The 15,992-nt window shown below is 40.9% G+C and overlaps 2 protein-coding genes across 2 annotated transcripts in view; one reads left to right on the top strand and one right to left on the bottom strand.

Annotated features, from left to right (window-relative positions):
- The window catches only part of LOC143301646 (doublecortin domain-containing protein 1-like), a 95,001-nt gene extending 94,711 nt beyond the window's left edge, over positions 1-290 (bottom strand). Inside the window, exon 1 of the mRNA XM_076616077.1 lies at positions 200-290. Within this exon, the coding sequence (XP_076472192.1) occupies positions 200-270 (71 nt within the window). The 5' untranslated portion in view covers positions 271-290. The remainder of the gene's footprint in view (positions 1-199) is intronic.
- A 201-nt stretch (positions 291-491) lies between these two features.
- LOC143301182 (AP-2 complex subunit alpha-2-like) overlaps positions 492-15,992 on the top strand; it is a 43,643-nt gene continuing 28,142 nt past the window's right edge. The window contains exons 1-10 of the mRNA XM_076615281.1: positions 492-601; positions 2,218-2,305; positions 3,394-3,462; positions 5,280-5,422; positions 7,053-7,246; positions 9,044-9,173; positions 10,510-10,611; positions 12,195-12,303; positions 13,576-13,798; positions 15,050-15,146. Of these exons, the coding sequence (XP_076471396.1) occupies positions 2,242-2,305; positions 3,394-3,462; positions 5,280-5,422; positions 7,053-7,246; positions 9,044-9,173; positions 10,510-10,611; positions 12,195-12,303; positions 13,576-13,798; positions 15,050-15,146 (1,131 nt within the window). The 5' untranslated portion in view covers positions 492-601; positions 2,218-2,241. The remainder of the gene's footprint in view (positions 602-2,217; positions 2,306-3,393; positions 3,463-5,279; positions 5,423-7,052; positions 7,247-9,043; positions 9,174-10,509; positions 10,612-12,194; positions 12,304-13,575; positions 13,799-15,049; positions 15,147-15,992) is intronic.

Below are 15,992 nucleotides of genomic sequence, written 5' to 3'. Positions count from 1 at the left end.
ATCTAATCCGATTATTCCATCTTCAGCATGTCCGTGCAAGATTTCAACAAGCACTTGTCAACAGACTGAGTGCTCCCGCGGTTTGCACTGACCAGTCTGTCAAAGACCAAAGTAAACATGACCAACGCAAAAAAGGGGGATTCACATCATTTCTTATTAGATTTATACAAGAGTCGATAAATACGATTGATTTTCTCACCCTGCAGCAGTATCTCCCCCCATCTGAATGCTAAATGTTGACGTTTTCCCCCGGGCTGCCTCCGCTGCCATGTTGATTATTTAGGTGATCGCCTTGGAGAGATGACGTCATGTAGACTCGCAGAAACTGGAATGACAGAGTGGTGTCAACAAAGTGTTTGAAAAATTGAATGACCAGTTTCGTTTAAAGCGAAGTTGAATTTTATTGCTAGATATCATTCAGGTCTATGAGTATATTCTTGATCTAGAAAAAGGAAGTGGGTGTTCCTGTTGCCTTCCTCCGGACTCGGCATGTTTAATGGCGGCCATTTCTGGATTTACCAGTGCTTAGCGGCGTAGAGTCTTGCATTTGTCGATTGCTTTCAGATTGCCTGACGTGTCTTGTTAATGCACACATAGAAGAGTGGGTAACTTGTTGTTGTAATCATTGTTTTCAGATCTTAACAGAGTGTGAGGGTTTTATTAGAGCAGGGAAAACAAATTACTGATACCGGTGACAGTAGATTGATATCACGGAGTCCCCAGTGATTGGGGCCATCACACGTTTGAGTCCACAGATACGGAAGTCGGAAGGGGGTGGAGGGAAGTCTGCTTTTTGGTTTTTTTTTTGTTGTTTTTTTTTTAATCAAGTTTAGATACGTAATTATAAATTTGGTGACCAAGTGTCAAATTATTTTTGGATACAGAATAACATTCGAAAACATGCGACAGTCTGAGTGTCAATGTTTGTGCGTTCAACTGTCAGTGTGGGTGTGTTTGTGCTTGCTTGTCATTTTGTTTTCATTTTGGTGTATGTTTTTTTGTCTTTTTTTTCCCCTTTAAATTTTTTTAATTTTTTTATTGGTCATGTTTAAGTGGAAACTAACATTTTGTGGGAGGCATCGAGAGACAAACCGAGAAACTTCAAGAAAAAAAGTTATCCATCTGTTCATATATATATATATATATATATAATTATATATATATGAAAAATATGCACTCAGCAACAACAATAGAATCCATTCTGAGTAATGTCCAAACACAAATGTCAGAAATAGCAAATTGATTTATGTCAATTTCAAGACTGACAAGTTGTCTTTTTGGCAAAGATTACTCTTGAATTATGTGCAACATGCTTTCTTTCAGTTTTACATGTTTGTATTAAAGTTAACTGGACATCTGCATTGCGCATAAAACAGTCTAATATTAGTTGTAAAGTTATTGTGAACACTACACTTGTACTGAGTTGTAGTACACACCCTCATGTCACAAAATGCACCCTGAATAACATGGTATGCATGTTCAGTAATCCTCTGTAAATTGTAATGCTTCCATTGACAGTGTATGTACACGCCCATGCTCAGTGGTGCTTATAGTGACACTATGAATGCATACATGGATGGTCAGTGATGCTTACATTCACACACACACACACACACACACACACACACACACAGCACTTCAACTTGACACGCGCACGCACACACACAGTCAGTCACACACACACACACACACACACACAGAGAGAACAGAAGGAGTCCTGACGTAACTATATATATATATATATATATATATATGATGCAGATGAATTATGAACATATTAAAATTGTACTTGATAATGAGTAGTGATAACAACATACAACAGAATAAGCTACGGCTTCGTAAAATGCTTTTCAAAACATTCACCCTGAGTTAGAATTAATGAAAAAGAGTCCATGTGACCCCCAAGATTTTTAAGTTATGAGAAGCCTTGTGTGGACTTAGGAATTCAGTGTTTGTTCTGAAGCCAGAAGGTTCAGTTTCAGTTATCAGTTTCTCAAGGTGTCTGTGCATTCAGACAAGTCTATTACATGTTTCAAAACATCTGTTAGGCAGATGCCTGACAGCAAGATAACCCAATGCACTCAGGTTAAAAAAAAAAATAAAAAAAAGAGAAAAATGAAAGTATGTGGGATTCTGGGAATCTCAAACCAACCTTTTTAAAAAAAAAAAAATTTGTTTATTTATTTATATATTTATTTGTTCTCTTTCCTCCTTCAGATTAATAAGTTGAAAAGGTGAAAGATGCCGACAGCTAAAGGAGATGGGATGCGAGGACTGGCTGTCTTCATATCTGACATCAGAAACTGTAAGTAGATTTTGGTTTCATTGAGTGATGTTTTTCCTTTTTTTTCTTTTTTCTTTTTTTTTAAAAAATTTATTTTCATTATCAATGTTAGGTAATGTTGGCTGACACTTCTTTAAGGGTTTCTGATAACGCTTTATAAATGTGCATCCCTGATGATGTTTTGGAAATTGAAAGGATGCACTGCAGGTTCATCAACTGATCAAGAGGGTCCCTTAGATTTTTTTAATTTTAAACCCATTCTAGAACAAACACATAAAGAATGAAAATTGTGTGTCAGATCTTCAGTCTGACGTAAGAATGGTCTGCTGCTTGTTAGTTCTGTAAGAGTTCATTCCCTTGGCCACTATTTCGCTCCAAACCTGGTGTGGCTGGACGATTATGACTTGAAAGTATGCCTACCAGTTTATGTATGTAGCAATACAGATTCAGTTAGAAAGTGCAGCATTAGAGCACTTGAACCTTTGAAGGTAGTGTAGAACCCGCCACAATCAGTATAAAAGAGTCCCTGGGGCCCCTAAGATATTGTTCTTCTCAAAAGCCTTGGTCTTTGGTTAGATTGACTACTTATCGAAATGACTCTTAGTTTAAGTAACCAAAGGTGATTATGGTTTCCCTCAACACCATTCTGTTTTGACTGTTTGATGTGTTCAATAAAAACAGTTTTTCTATTGTATTATCTTTTTCTGATTAGAAAGTTTCTATGACTTTAAAGAAAACAGCTGCACACACACATGCCATGCACACAGACGCGCGCGCGCACACACACACACACACACACACACACACACACACACACACATGCAGGCACGCATGCGCGTGCAAACTCTTACACGTTTGCAAGCACACCCACACACACGTGCGTGCAGCAAGTGTACACACACACTCACACATACACACTCGCTCTCTCACACACGCACACCCACTCAAACGCAAACTCTTACACGCTCTTACACACACACACACACACACACACACAGAAACACCTCTTACACACTCTTATATATACATACACCCATGCGAATACATGCACACACACACACACACACCTAAAAGTGAAAGTTGCAACTGAACCTTTTTATATTTTGCAGGTAAGAGCAGAGAAGCTGAGGTGAAGAGAATCAACAAGGAGCTAGCTAACATTCGTTCCAAGTTCAAAGGTAAGCAGAAAAAAAAATATATCTCCCCTTGACCTTCAGTCAATCTGACAGTTTTTCCCATAGCTTTCTTAATAAACAGTATAAATTACAAAAGATGAAATTTGTAATGACTGAAAGTAAAAATAGTGAATGAAAGTGATGTTGCCTGACAAAATAAGATTAAGTAGTGAAGAAGTGTGTTTCAGTTTTTCTTTGTCCCATTCTTTTTCCAGATTGTTAGTGACCATTAGTCAAGGTATCAAACATTATCGTCAGTTATGGAGGGATGTGTATATTTTTTTAAAAAAAAAAAAAAAGGGGGGGGGTGTGGGGGGGGGAGGAAGGGTGGGGGCTGGGTGTGGGGACTGGGCATGACTTCAGAGATGGTTGGGGGGAGGGGCGGGCAGGGGGGGGGGTGCAATGGGGGAGGGGCGGTGGCTATTCACAGTCATCTGTAAAGCAGATGGTAGGGCTTCATCTGAAAGCATTGTATTTGTAAGGACTTTTGATATTGACCAATATGAATGGTCTTCATTCCAGTTTCTTGTACGACCAAAGACTGCTTAATACAGACGGTCTTCGTTTCAATTTCTTGTATGACCAAAGCTACTTTTGTATTGTATGTACTTCCTTGGGCCTGGTTGATGCCAAGATAGAAGACACATGACTTCATAGCATACTATATGTATATATGAATAGATATAAGGTCATCATTGTCCTCGGAAGTGGAATGGACTTCGTCTCCAATGTAAATGGATCTTAATTAATAAGCTAATCATTGTCCTCATAGGTGGAATGTGGCAGAATGGTTAAGACACTTATCTGCCAGTGATACAGCTTCTGTGAGGGTCTGGGTTCAATTCCAGGTCTTGCCCTTTCTCCTAGGTTTGACTGGAAAATCAAACTGAGCTGATTGTGTCAGGTGAAAGCCTTGAGGTCCTGTGTGCAGTACACTTTTGACATGACAACAACTACCACAGAGACTGACTTCCCCTGATAACTTATTAGTAATATTACCCACTCTGTTTTATCACAGTTTATTTCCTGACATCTGTCTGAACATTATTATGCAATTCAGGACAGACTGCGCATTACACATACTGTGAATGTGTGATGGGTGTGTGTATATTTGCGTGTGTGGTCGGGGAAAGGGTATTTGGGAACGGGTGTGTGTGTTAGCTTCACTGTGTGTGTGTTTGTGTGTGTGTGTGTGTGTGTGACTTTTGACTGTTTCACTTTCAGGGTATTTTTTTTTCATTTTTCCAGATCCAGAATACTGAATAGTGCCACATATTAGTACACATACATGCATGCATGCTTGCACAGAAAACATTTTTCTTTGCAGCAGTCAGCAACTCAGTATCAACAGCAAGAAGAATAACATGCATGCACACATGCATGCGCGCACGCGCGCACACACACACACCACACACACACACACACACACACACACACACACACACACACACACACTCACTCACTTAAACTGTTCCACATGTGTGTATACAAAAGCCGGAGTGTGATAGATAGTGTTCAAATGAAAAAAAAAATATACACATTGTGTGGTGGGAGAGGGAGCATGAAGAACTGAGGGAGGCTGAAATGGATATTTTTTGCCTGACCTATCATTTAAAAAAAAAATTTAGGCCCATAGATTTTGTAGTGGACAGATCAAAAGATCCATTGTGTGCTGAACCAAACCTATACGCTGTACCTGTGATGAGTTTGTGACAAAATGTGTGATGTTGGCAACAGTCATAGGGGCTTTTGGAGGGATGTATGAATTATTAGGGGAAAAAAAAAAGAAAAGAAAAGAATGTTCTCTGGTTGCCTCACAGGAGACAAGACGCTGGACGGCTACCAGAAGAAGAAGTATGTGTGCAAGCTGCTCTTCATCTTCCTCTTGGGGCACGACATTGACTTTGGCCACATGGAGGCCGTCAACTTGCTCAGCTCCAACAAGTACACTGAGAAACAGATTGTGAGTTGACGCCATTCTGTTCCATTCCAGTTTGTTGTGAGTACAATGTACATAGTCAGCATTCTGTTCAGGTTTGTTGTAAGTACATGTATGGTTGTTATTCTGTTCCATTCAAGTTTGTTTTGAGTAGACAGCGCTCTGTTCCATTCACATCTGTTGTGAGTCGTCAGCATTCTGTTTCTTACAAGTTTGTTAGCTTGTTTGGCTGGAAAATATTTTCTTTTTCATCACCATGGGGTCCTATTACTTTTGTTCGGCAAAATCAGTTCCACCACTAAAATAGATCTACACAAAGTACGCAAATTGCACTTTGAAATTTGTGTCACGTTGACCTCATTTCTTCCAAGGATATACAGCAGTCAAGGGGTTAATGCTCTTATTTGTGTTGTTGACAACAACAGGGTTACCTGTTCATCTCAGTGCTGGTAAGGGTGAACTCAGAGCTGATGAAGCTCATGGTGCAATCGATCAAAAATGATTATTATTATCATCATTACTAGTAGTGGTAGTGGTAGTATTAGTATTACTATTATCTTCATCATCATTGTCATTTATTCTCCAGGGTTATCCGTTCATCTTGGTGCAGGTGGGGGCCAGCTCAGAGCTGATGAAGCTGTTGGTGCAGTCAATCAAGAACGATTATTTTTATTTTATTTTATTATTTTTTTGTCATTATAATCTCCAGGATTACCTGTTCGTCTCGATGCTAGTGGGGGTCTGCTCAGAGCTGATGAAGTTGGTGGTGCATCGATTGAGAACAATTATAATTATTATTTGTATTTGTACTTTGTATTTCTTTTTATCATAACAGATTTCTCTGTGTGAAATTCGGGCTGCTTTCCTGAGAGCGCATCACTGCACTACAGCGCCACCCTTTTTTTTTGGGGGGGGGGGTATTTTTTCCTGCGTGCAGTTTTATTTGTTTTTCTTATTGAAGTGGATTTTTCTACAGAATTTTGCTAGGAACAAACCCTTTGTTGCCTTGGGTTCTTTTACGTGCGCTAAGTGCATGCTGCACACGGGACCTCAGTTTATTGTCTCATCCGAATGACTAGTGTCCAGTCCACCACTCAAGGTCTAGTGGAGGGGGAGAAAATATCGGCGGCTGAGCCATGATTGGAACCAGTGCGCTCAGATTCTCTCGCTTCCTAGGCAGATGCGTTACCTCTAGGCCATCACTCCACTGTTATTATCATCATTATCATTGTCAGCATAATCTTCAGGGATACCTGTTCATCTAGGTGCTGGTGGTAGCCAGTTCAGAGCTGATGAAATTGGTGATGCAGTTGATCAAGAACTATTATTATTATTATCAGTATTATTATTATCATTGTTATTATTGTCATTCTTCTTCTTCTTCTTCTTTGTTCATGGGTTTCAACTCCCACATTCACTCATATGTACACGAGTGGGCTTTTACATGTATGACAGTTTTTACCCCGCCATGTAGGCAGCCATCCTCTGTTTTCTGGGGTATTATTGTTATTGGAATCTCCAGAGTAACCTGTTCATCTCGGTGTTGGTGGGGGCGAGCTCAGAGCCGATGAAGCTGGTGGTGCAGTCATTCAAGAAAGATTATTATTATCACCATTATTAATATTATCATTATCATTGTCACTTTAATCTCCAGGGTTACCTGTTCATCTCGGTGCTGGTGGGGTCGAGCTCGGAGCTCATGAAGCTGGTGGTGCAGTCGATCAAGAACGACCTAGCCGGACAAAACCCTGTCCACATCAACCTGGCCCTGCACTGCATGGCCAACATTGGCAGCCGGGACATGGCCGAGGCCCTGGGGCCGGAGATTCCACGCCTGCTGGTGTCCGGGTGGGTGGATGTGTGCGTGCGCCCTCTGGGGTGCAGGGTGGATTTTTGTTGTTGTTGTTGTAATTATATCATAATTATTATTTATTTATTTCTGTAAGCTTATCTATAATTTATTCACCTTTTTTTCTTTTTTTCTCAAGGCCTGACTAAGCGTGTTGGGTTACGCTGCTGGTCAGGCATCTGCTTGGCAGATGTGGTGTAGCGTATATGGATTTGCCCGAACGCAGTGACGCCTCCTTGAGCTACTGAAAACTGAAAAAAAAACTGTTGTTGTGGTTGTGGATACCCCATTTTTGTTTCTTCCTCATTTGGGGGGTTTCTTTTGTTGTTGTTTTTTTAAGCTATTTTGAATTTTTGCATTGATTTGATAAAAACAAAAACAAAACCAAAAAAAATCGGTTTATTCTTCACTGTCGGGTGATATTAGACTTGGGGAACAAAATTAAAGAGAATAATGATGATGATGATGAGAATAATAACGATGATGATGATGATAAAAATAATAACAATATTAATAATAATGATAGTACTGAATTAGAGGGAGAGGGATTAATGTGAAGGTGGGAGTGAGGAGGCAGGCGATCGTGTCTCCTGGTGTCTGGGCGAGTCCATGTGTCTTCTTGGTTTCAGATTGATTTTTTTATGTTTTTTTTGTTTTTTTTGCTCATAGTCTTTATCTCTTTCTTGTCTTTTCTTTTTTTAAAAGTTCTAATGTTGTTTTTAAGGACATTTACCTGTATTAATAAACAGAACATAATTTTTGGTATTTGATGGATACAGAAAAGTCTTCACCATGGGTCAGTGTAAAGGAGAACTGGTTAGGGTGAGTGTTGAAGTATGCAGTAGTGGGGGAGGTGTATGCATGTTATACAATAACAATGTTATGGTGTTGGGGTAGGTCGAAGCATCTTCTTGGTTGGGGGGTGTTTTTTTTTTGTTTGTTTTTTTTTTGTGTGTGTGTGTGTTTTACTTAAGTCTTTGTTCTTCACTGTGATGTAAGATTTGAAAAATGAATGAATGAATAATTTTTGAAAGGCAGGTTTTTTTCCTTTCCACAGTTTTCGTGGAAGAGGAGTCAGTCTGTTGCAGTATGTGACCAAAGAATGGTCGTGATGTCATTCCAATTAACTGGGATACCATAATTTTTTTTTTTATAAAATGAATACCACCAATGCAAGTGTTACGGCATGTTGAATGTGGTGCTAATGAGTGCCAGTGTCTGTGTGTTAGCAAAATAGAGATAAGTGAAAGACTTGCTGGTCATTTTACTTTGGTCATTGGTCAGTTTCTCTTTCAGTTTTTCAAAGAGACGTCACTGTGTTATGATAAATACCTATACACTACGCTACATCAGCTCGGCAGATGCCTGACCAGCAGCATAACCCAACGTATTTGTCAGGCCTTGAGTGCATGTATGTGTGTGTCTATCAGAGTGGATTTCTTCTACAGAATTTTGCCTGAGGATAACACTTGTGTGTCGCCGTGCATTCTTTTCCAGTGCACCAAGTGCATACTGCACACGTGACCTTAGTTTTTTTCATCTCATCTGAATCAGTAGATGCTCAGTTTGATTTTCCAGCCAAACTTGGGAGAAAGGGTGGGGTCGGGAATCAAATCCAAACCTTCATGAACAATTGTATTGGCAGATAAACATCTTAACCATTCTGACACCTTCCTCATAGGGTCAGAAATTAAGAGCGCATCAAACACAAACACTTAATCTCACTTGGTGAAAACTGTGTCTAGAGGAAGCGCTGTACCTAACAAAAGTGTGTTCAGTCTGGGACCTCCTTACAGTGACAGGACTGACGCTGTGAAGCAGAGTGCAGCCTTGACCCTTCTGCGTCTCCTGCGCTCTTCGCCAGATGTGATCCCCATGGGGCAGTGGACCTCACGCATTATACACCTGCTGAACGACCAACATATGGTGAGAACTCTGCTGTAGTTTTAAAAGGGCATTGTTTTCCAGTTGTTTCGTGTGTATGTATATATATATGATAGTCAGTCGTGTCCGACTATGACCATCAGAACAGCAGAGGAGCCAACTGCTGTTCCGACTATTTGGGCTAGAATTTGATTATAGCAGAGAGTGTCTTGCCCAAGTACATCTCCACTCTCTCGGCCAAGAGGGTTTTAGGACAGTCAGCGTTGGGATGGTTCCCAAAGGCCAACTAGCCCACAGGGCTGCAGCACTAAGAGCCAGTGCAATTTTGCCTCCTAGTTTGAGAGTCATAGTCCTTCACAAAAGACTAAGCTGTAAATGGTCTCCCATTGACTGGAGAAACCATTGATAATACAGCTCTCACTTTGCTGTTGGCCCAAATGTAAACTGTAAACTTATGTCAATCTGTGATATAAGCCGAGTGTTGGGCCCATGTATATATATATATATATATATATATATCAGTTTGAAGTGACAGAATGCTGAAGTCTGTGACAGAAACATTGGTTGAATTTTAATGGAAAAAAAAGATAATAACACTGGCTCTCACACCTCCCAGACAGGGAGCTTCTGGTGTTTACAAAAAAAGTTTTTGACATACACACACACATATGTGCACACACACGCATCCACACATAATTATATGCATTTAAGTACAACATACTATCCACAAAAGAGCATGCATGTGCACCAACTTGCGCACGCACACGTACACACACACACGCACAGCAGAAGTTTAAAAAGTGCATTAGTCACTAAGATGGTAAGCGGTTTCAGTTTCTAGAATGCGTAAGAAAGTTTACAAATATAAACCTGTAATGTACACATGCCAGAGAGCAACCTTTCACATTTTTAGTGCTGCTGCTGTTTATCATTGTGTTTGTGAGACGTTTGTCATCCGTTTTTCTCTCTTGCTCTTTCTGTTCGCCCCTCAGTTTCAAACACACTGGAATTGTCAAGTATTGAAGTTTATTTTCCATGGAAATAGAAGGAGAAACCATTTAAGTGTAATTAAGTAAAGTAAAAGGAGGACATGTCCATGTATAAAAAGATATTGCGTGATGCTTAATAAGTATTGAAATGTCCCCTCCCAGTACCCTTCCCAATCTATGTTTTGAATTGTAATCCATGGCCAAAGCTCAATAAAACATTTTCATTCATTGTATTTGTTCTGTTTGCCCCACCTTTTCTTTGCATTGCATTCAGCATCTTTTAAGAGTCATACACTTTTGTTTGGTTTTTGGTTTTGTTCTTTTTTGTTTGTATGTGTGTGTGTGTGAAATACTGTGGTTGACGATAGTCTCTGATGACCTTGTTTCAGGGAGTGGTGACCGCAGCCACCAGTCTGATTGAAGCCCTGGTGAAGAAAAACCCAGAAGAGTATAAAGGCTGCGTGTCCCTCGCAGTGTCTCGTCTCAGCAGGGTAGGTCTGCACTGAGCATGGAAAGATTCCGAGTTGAGAACACGAGTGTATTTAGCACCTAAATGTAAAGACTTAAAAGAGTGGGTATATGGCAAATAAAGAAAGATTCTTGTGCACTGAAGTGGGACATGACTGCAGTAAATTGATAAATGCTTTTACGCATAATTTTGTGCACTGTTCATTTCTGTGTCTGGTGTGGACATAAAGATACAGAGCAGGTATATAGTAAGCAGAGAGAAGTTGTTTCTGTTGCACTGAAATGGGATGTATATATATGATTGTAGTAAGTGGACACATTCTTTAATCCATCTGTGTACTGTCCAGATCTTGACTCAGATCTTCCAGTTCTTGAGAACTCCCTGCTCTGTTAACTGCAGTTATTTTTGTTGTTTTTTTTTCACAACAAATATTAGTTTTTGCAACTGCAGATTTCTGTGTTTGAAATTTCAGCGTATCTCCCTAGGGAGAGTGCATTGCCACAGTGTAGCGCTACCTTTTTTGTTTCCGTTGTATTTGCCAGAGACAACCCATTTGATGCCATGGGTTCTTCCACGTGTGCTTAGTGCATGTTGGAAACAAGGCTTCTGTTATCATCTCATCCAAATGACTTGCATCCAGACCACCACTCAAAGTCTACTGGAGGGGGAGAAAATTTTGACGTTGTAAAATTACAGTCCTGTATGCTCAGATTCTCTAGCTTCCTTGGCTGACGTCTTACCACTAGGCCAACACCCCACTAAGTTTTGCATGTGATGTATCACTGTTGACCTTCATGCATCTGTGTCAACTGTTGATGCTTCTTATACAAAAAGTGCTGAACATAGCACACTACTTTAAAAAAAAAAAAAAAAAAAAAATTATGTGCTATATCAGTGTGTTTTAAATTGTCTCTGCTCCTTAGATATCAGTATCAGTATCAGTAGCTCAAGGAGGCGTCACTGCGTTCGGACAAAACCATATACGCTACACCACATCTGCCAAGCAGATGCCTGACCAGCAGCGTAACCCAACGCGCTTAGTCAGGCCTTGAGGTCCTTAGATAGAGTTGAGCAAAGTGAACAAAATCTGCTTTTCATGTGATGTGTTAGTGTTGACTCTTGTACCTCTATCTCTGTTTTAGATTGTGAATGTTTCTTACACATACAGAGCTCAACAAAGTGCACAACATTTATTTTCTATGTGATACAACTCTGTGTTTTAGATTGTGACTTCTCCTTACACATACATAGTGCTCAACAAAGTGGACAAAATGTTTTCCGTGTGATGTGTCAGTGTTGATTTTTGTGCATTTGTGTTTCACACTGTGACTGCTTCTTACACATTTAGAGCTCAACAAAATGCATGACATTTATTGTCTGTGTGATCTATCAGTGTGTTTTAGATTGTGACTGCTCCTTACATAGTGCTCAACAAAGTGTATAAAGTATGTGTTTCACGAGATGTGTTGGTGTTGACATTTGTGCCTCTGTGCTTATACATTGTGACTGCTTCTAGTAGCTTACATAGAGCTCAACAAAGTGCTCAACATCTGTTTTGCATGTGATGCGTCAGTGTTGACCTGTGTGTGTGTGTGTGTGTTTCAGATTGTGACGTCATCATACACAGACCTCAAGGACTACACTTACTACTTTGTGCCTGCCCCCTGGCTGTCCGTCAAACTTCTGCGCCTGCTTCAGAACTACCCACCCCCCGGTGAGATGAAAGGGACCTGTCGTTCATGAACGCTGAATGACTGGAAATAACTAGCATCAGTTTAGTGTTGGACGTTTGAGAATTAATATTGTGTTCCCAGTTTGAGGGTGCATGTCATAATTATCAAACATGGCCCCAACCAGTGTGAAGAAATGAAAAAGTTGGTCACAGCACATTAGTTTTCACGCCAAACAATTTTAACACACTGAAGCTGACAGGTCTGTGCAACTGATATGAAGACCAGATGATATATTCCATGTAAAAATTCTCTGCTGTAGTTGTTTTTTTGTGTGTGTGTTATTCTCCCCCCCACAAATTGAATACTTATAAACAAAGATTTATGACACACATAACATCGGTCTCATATGACTTTTCAATCATGCTGTCAGTGCACTCAAAAGTCTCAGTTATAGATCACGACAGCGGCTTTTATGGCTGCTGAAGTGATCGAAATGCTTCAAACTGAAGGTCCGACTGATGAGGATGATGAAGACGTTGAATGAAGTATCCACAGTAAAGAAAGCTACCAGCAAGAAGGTACTGATAGTGACTCAGATTCGGAGGGCAGTGAAGACGGAAGGAGGAGGTGATGTGAGGAGAGGGGTCAGTGGGTCAAGTACAGCGAGTTTCATTCAGTTACCTTATGTTTTGTATTTTTTGTGTTTTTGTTCCTAACCCCAACAAATGGGCCACCTACAGGGAAAAGCAAGGGAGAAAACTTTCCGTCCTGAGTGAGTTAATTAAATAAAACCAGCTACCAAAATGTTTGCTGCAAGAGAGACTGTTTCCAGCTGTCTCTTTCCACCTCTTTGCAATACCTTGGTAATTGTTGTGCATGCAAAGAATGTGTTTAAGTTTGCATGGATTCTGTGCTGTGGTTTTGGTGTGTTTTTTTGTCATGTGTGTGACATGCAGTGGTGTGGGAAGGATGAACGAATAAACATCACCACAACGACTGGCAGAAATGAGATTGTGTCTTTGCCTTTGTCTCTATTTGTAACACAACACTTTATGTTTCCAATGATACAGATGATATTTTCGTGGACAATTGCAGGAAAAAATACATACATACAAACAAATATTCATACTACATGCATGCACTTGCACACACACACAAACACACACACACACACACTAACACACACACACAAACACTCACACACACACACACACACACACACACACACACACACGTGCTTTAACCCTTCTGTTTTTGTGTTGTTTTTTTCACACACACATGCTTAAACCCTTCTCTCTTTTCCTTTCTTCCAGAGGATGCAAGCGTGCGCACTCGCCTCACGGAGTGCCTGGAGACCATCCTGAACAAGGCGCAGGAGCCGCCCAAGTCCAAGAAGGTGCAGCACTCCAACGCCAAGAACGCTGTGCTGTTTGAGGCCATCAACCTCATCATCCACATGGACGCCGACCCCAACCTTCTGGTGCGCGCCTGCAACCAGCTGGGGCAGTTCCTCCAGCACAAAGAAACCAATCTCAGGTACTGCTGCACTGGGTGACATTATGCCTGTTTGTTCCTCCTTTCTCTGCTTTCTTCTTCTTCTTTTCCTTCTTTCTCCTGAAAGGGATGTTGGTCTAGTGGTAACCAGCTGGGGCAGTTCCTCCAGCACAAAGAAACCAATCTCCGGTACTGCTGCAATGGCTGACAGCATGTCTGTTTGTTCCTTCTTCTTCTTCTTCTGCTTCCTCCTTCTTCTTTTCCTTCTTTCTCCTGAAAGGGGTGTTGGTCTTGTGGTAACCAGCTGGGGCAGTTCCTCCAGCACAAAGAAACCAGCCTCAGGTACTGCACTGGCTGACAGCATGTCTGTTTGTTCCTTCTTCTTCTTCTTCTGCTTCCTCCTTCCTCTTTTCCTTCTTTCTCCTGAAAGGGGTGTTGGTCTTGTGGTAACCAGCTGGGGCAGTTCCTCCAGCACAAAGAAACCAGCCTCAGGTACTGCTGCACTGGCTAACATCATGCCTGTTTGTTCCTCCTTCTTCTTTTTCTGCTTCCTTCTTCTTCTTTTCCTTCTTTCTCCTGAAAGGGGTGTTGGTCTTGTGGTAACCAGCTGGGGCAGTTCCTCCAGCACAAAGAAACCAATCTCAGGTACTGCTGCACTGGCTGACAGCATGCCTGTTCCTCCTTCTTTTTCTTTCTCTGCTTCCTTCTTCTTTCTCCTGAAAGGGGTGTTGGTCTAGTGGTAACCAGCTGGGGCAGTTCCTCCAGCACAAAGAAACCAGCCTCAGGTACTGCACTGGCTAACATCACATCTCTTTGTTCCTTCTTTCTTCTTCTTCTCCTGAGAGGAGTGTTGGCCTAGTGGTAAAACATCTGCCTTGGAAGCAAGAGAATCAGAGCACTCTGGTTCTTCTTCTTTCAACTTCTTCTCCTTGTTGTTGTTGTCTTCTTCTTCTTCTTCTTCTCCTTCTCCTCCTTCTCCTGAGAGAAGTGTTGGCGTAGTGGTTATGCGTCCGCCTAGGATGCGAGAAAATCAGAGCGCTCTGGTTCAAATTCCACACTCGTCTGTATTTTCTCCTGCACCAAACAATCCCAGTTCTTGTTTGGAGGGGGGGGGACCCAGCACATGTTCCAGCCAGTGGAGATGCTGTTTAAAGATGATGGTTGACATGAGAGGCTGGTAGGTTGGGATTTCTCTCTGACTTTTTGAATGGATATGGTGCAGGGGGGGTACCATGATGAAAGAAGTGCTTAGACGTCATTGTTGGAAATAAGTGAATTGATCTGTGTTGCCAGGTATCTTGCACTGGAGAGCATGTGTCTGCTGGCGACGTCAGAGTTTTCCCACGAAGCTGTGAAGAAACATCAGGACACTGTCATCACTGCTTTGAAGGTAAGGGCTGACTAGACTGCTGAGTTCTTACAGAGTCATGGAAGTGGGGGGGAAAGTCTTGGCAAAAATGAACCATTTCCAGAGCTGGAAAAGTCTTTGCAAAATTGAAAGAACCATTGTCAGGGTTGGAAAAGTCTTAGGGGAAAAGGAAAAAAAACATTTCCAGGACTGGAAAAGTCTTGGAAGAATGAGAACCATTTCCTGGACTGGAAAAGTCTTGGAAAATGGGAGAACCATTTTCAGAACTCAAAAAGTCTTTAGGGGAAAATGAGAGAAGACCTAAAACCATTTCCATGGCTGGAGTGGAAAAGTCTTGAAAAAAAAAGAGAGAACCACTTCCAGAACTGGAAAAGTCTTGGAAGAACCATTTCCAGGGCTGGAAAATTCTTGGAGAAAAATTGAGGACCATTTCCATGTTTCGAAAAGTCTTGGGGAAAATGTTTTGTCCTTCAGGATTTGGAAAAGACTGGGAACCCTTTACAAGTACCATTCAGCAAAGAGCCTAATGTCTTCGAAAACCATACAGAGAAGTGAAAAGTGGTTAAAATTTAAGCCATTCAATAAAGAGCTTATTGCATTTGAGAAACAATTGATAAAAACCAGAAGTGGTGAAAATTGAACATCAATAACAGGATATCCGCACGTCTCTTTCTTTAGCCGTGTTATTGCTGTTTTGTCCATACAAAGTGTGCCTGGGATAGACCCAGCAATCATCTAAGACAAAGAAAGTCACAACTAAGAAGAACATTTGACCAGAGGGGAAAAATAGTTAAGGTGAAGTATTTGTCCAAGGAAATGTTGAAAAAAAAAAAAAAAAGAAGACATTATCAAGTAAAAACATTCATT

This window comes from Babylonia areolata, chromosome 27 (genome assembly GCF_041734735.1).
Source record: "Babylonia areolata isolate BAREFJ2019XMU chromosome 27, ASM4173473v1, whole genome shotgun sequence".
Classification (NCBI taxonomy): Eukaryota; Metazoa; Mollusca; class Gastropoda; order Neogastropoda; family Buccinidae; genus Babylonia; species Babylonia areolata.
This window is presented reverse-complemented; position numbering and strand designations above follow the sequence as displayed.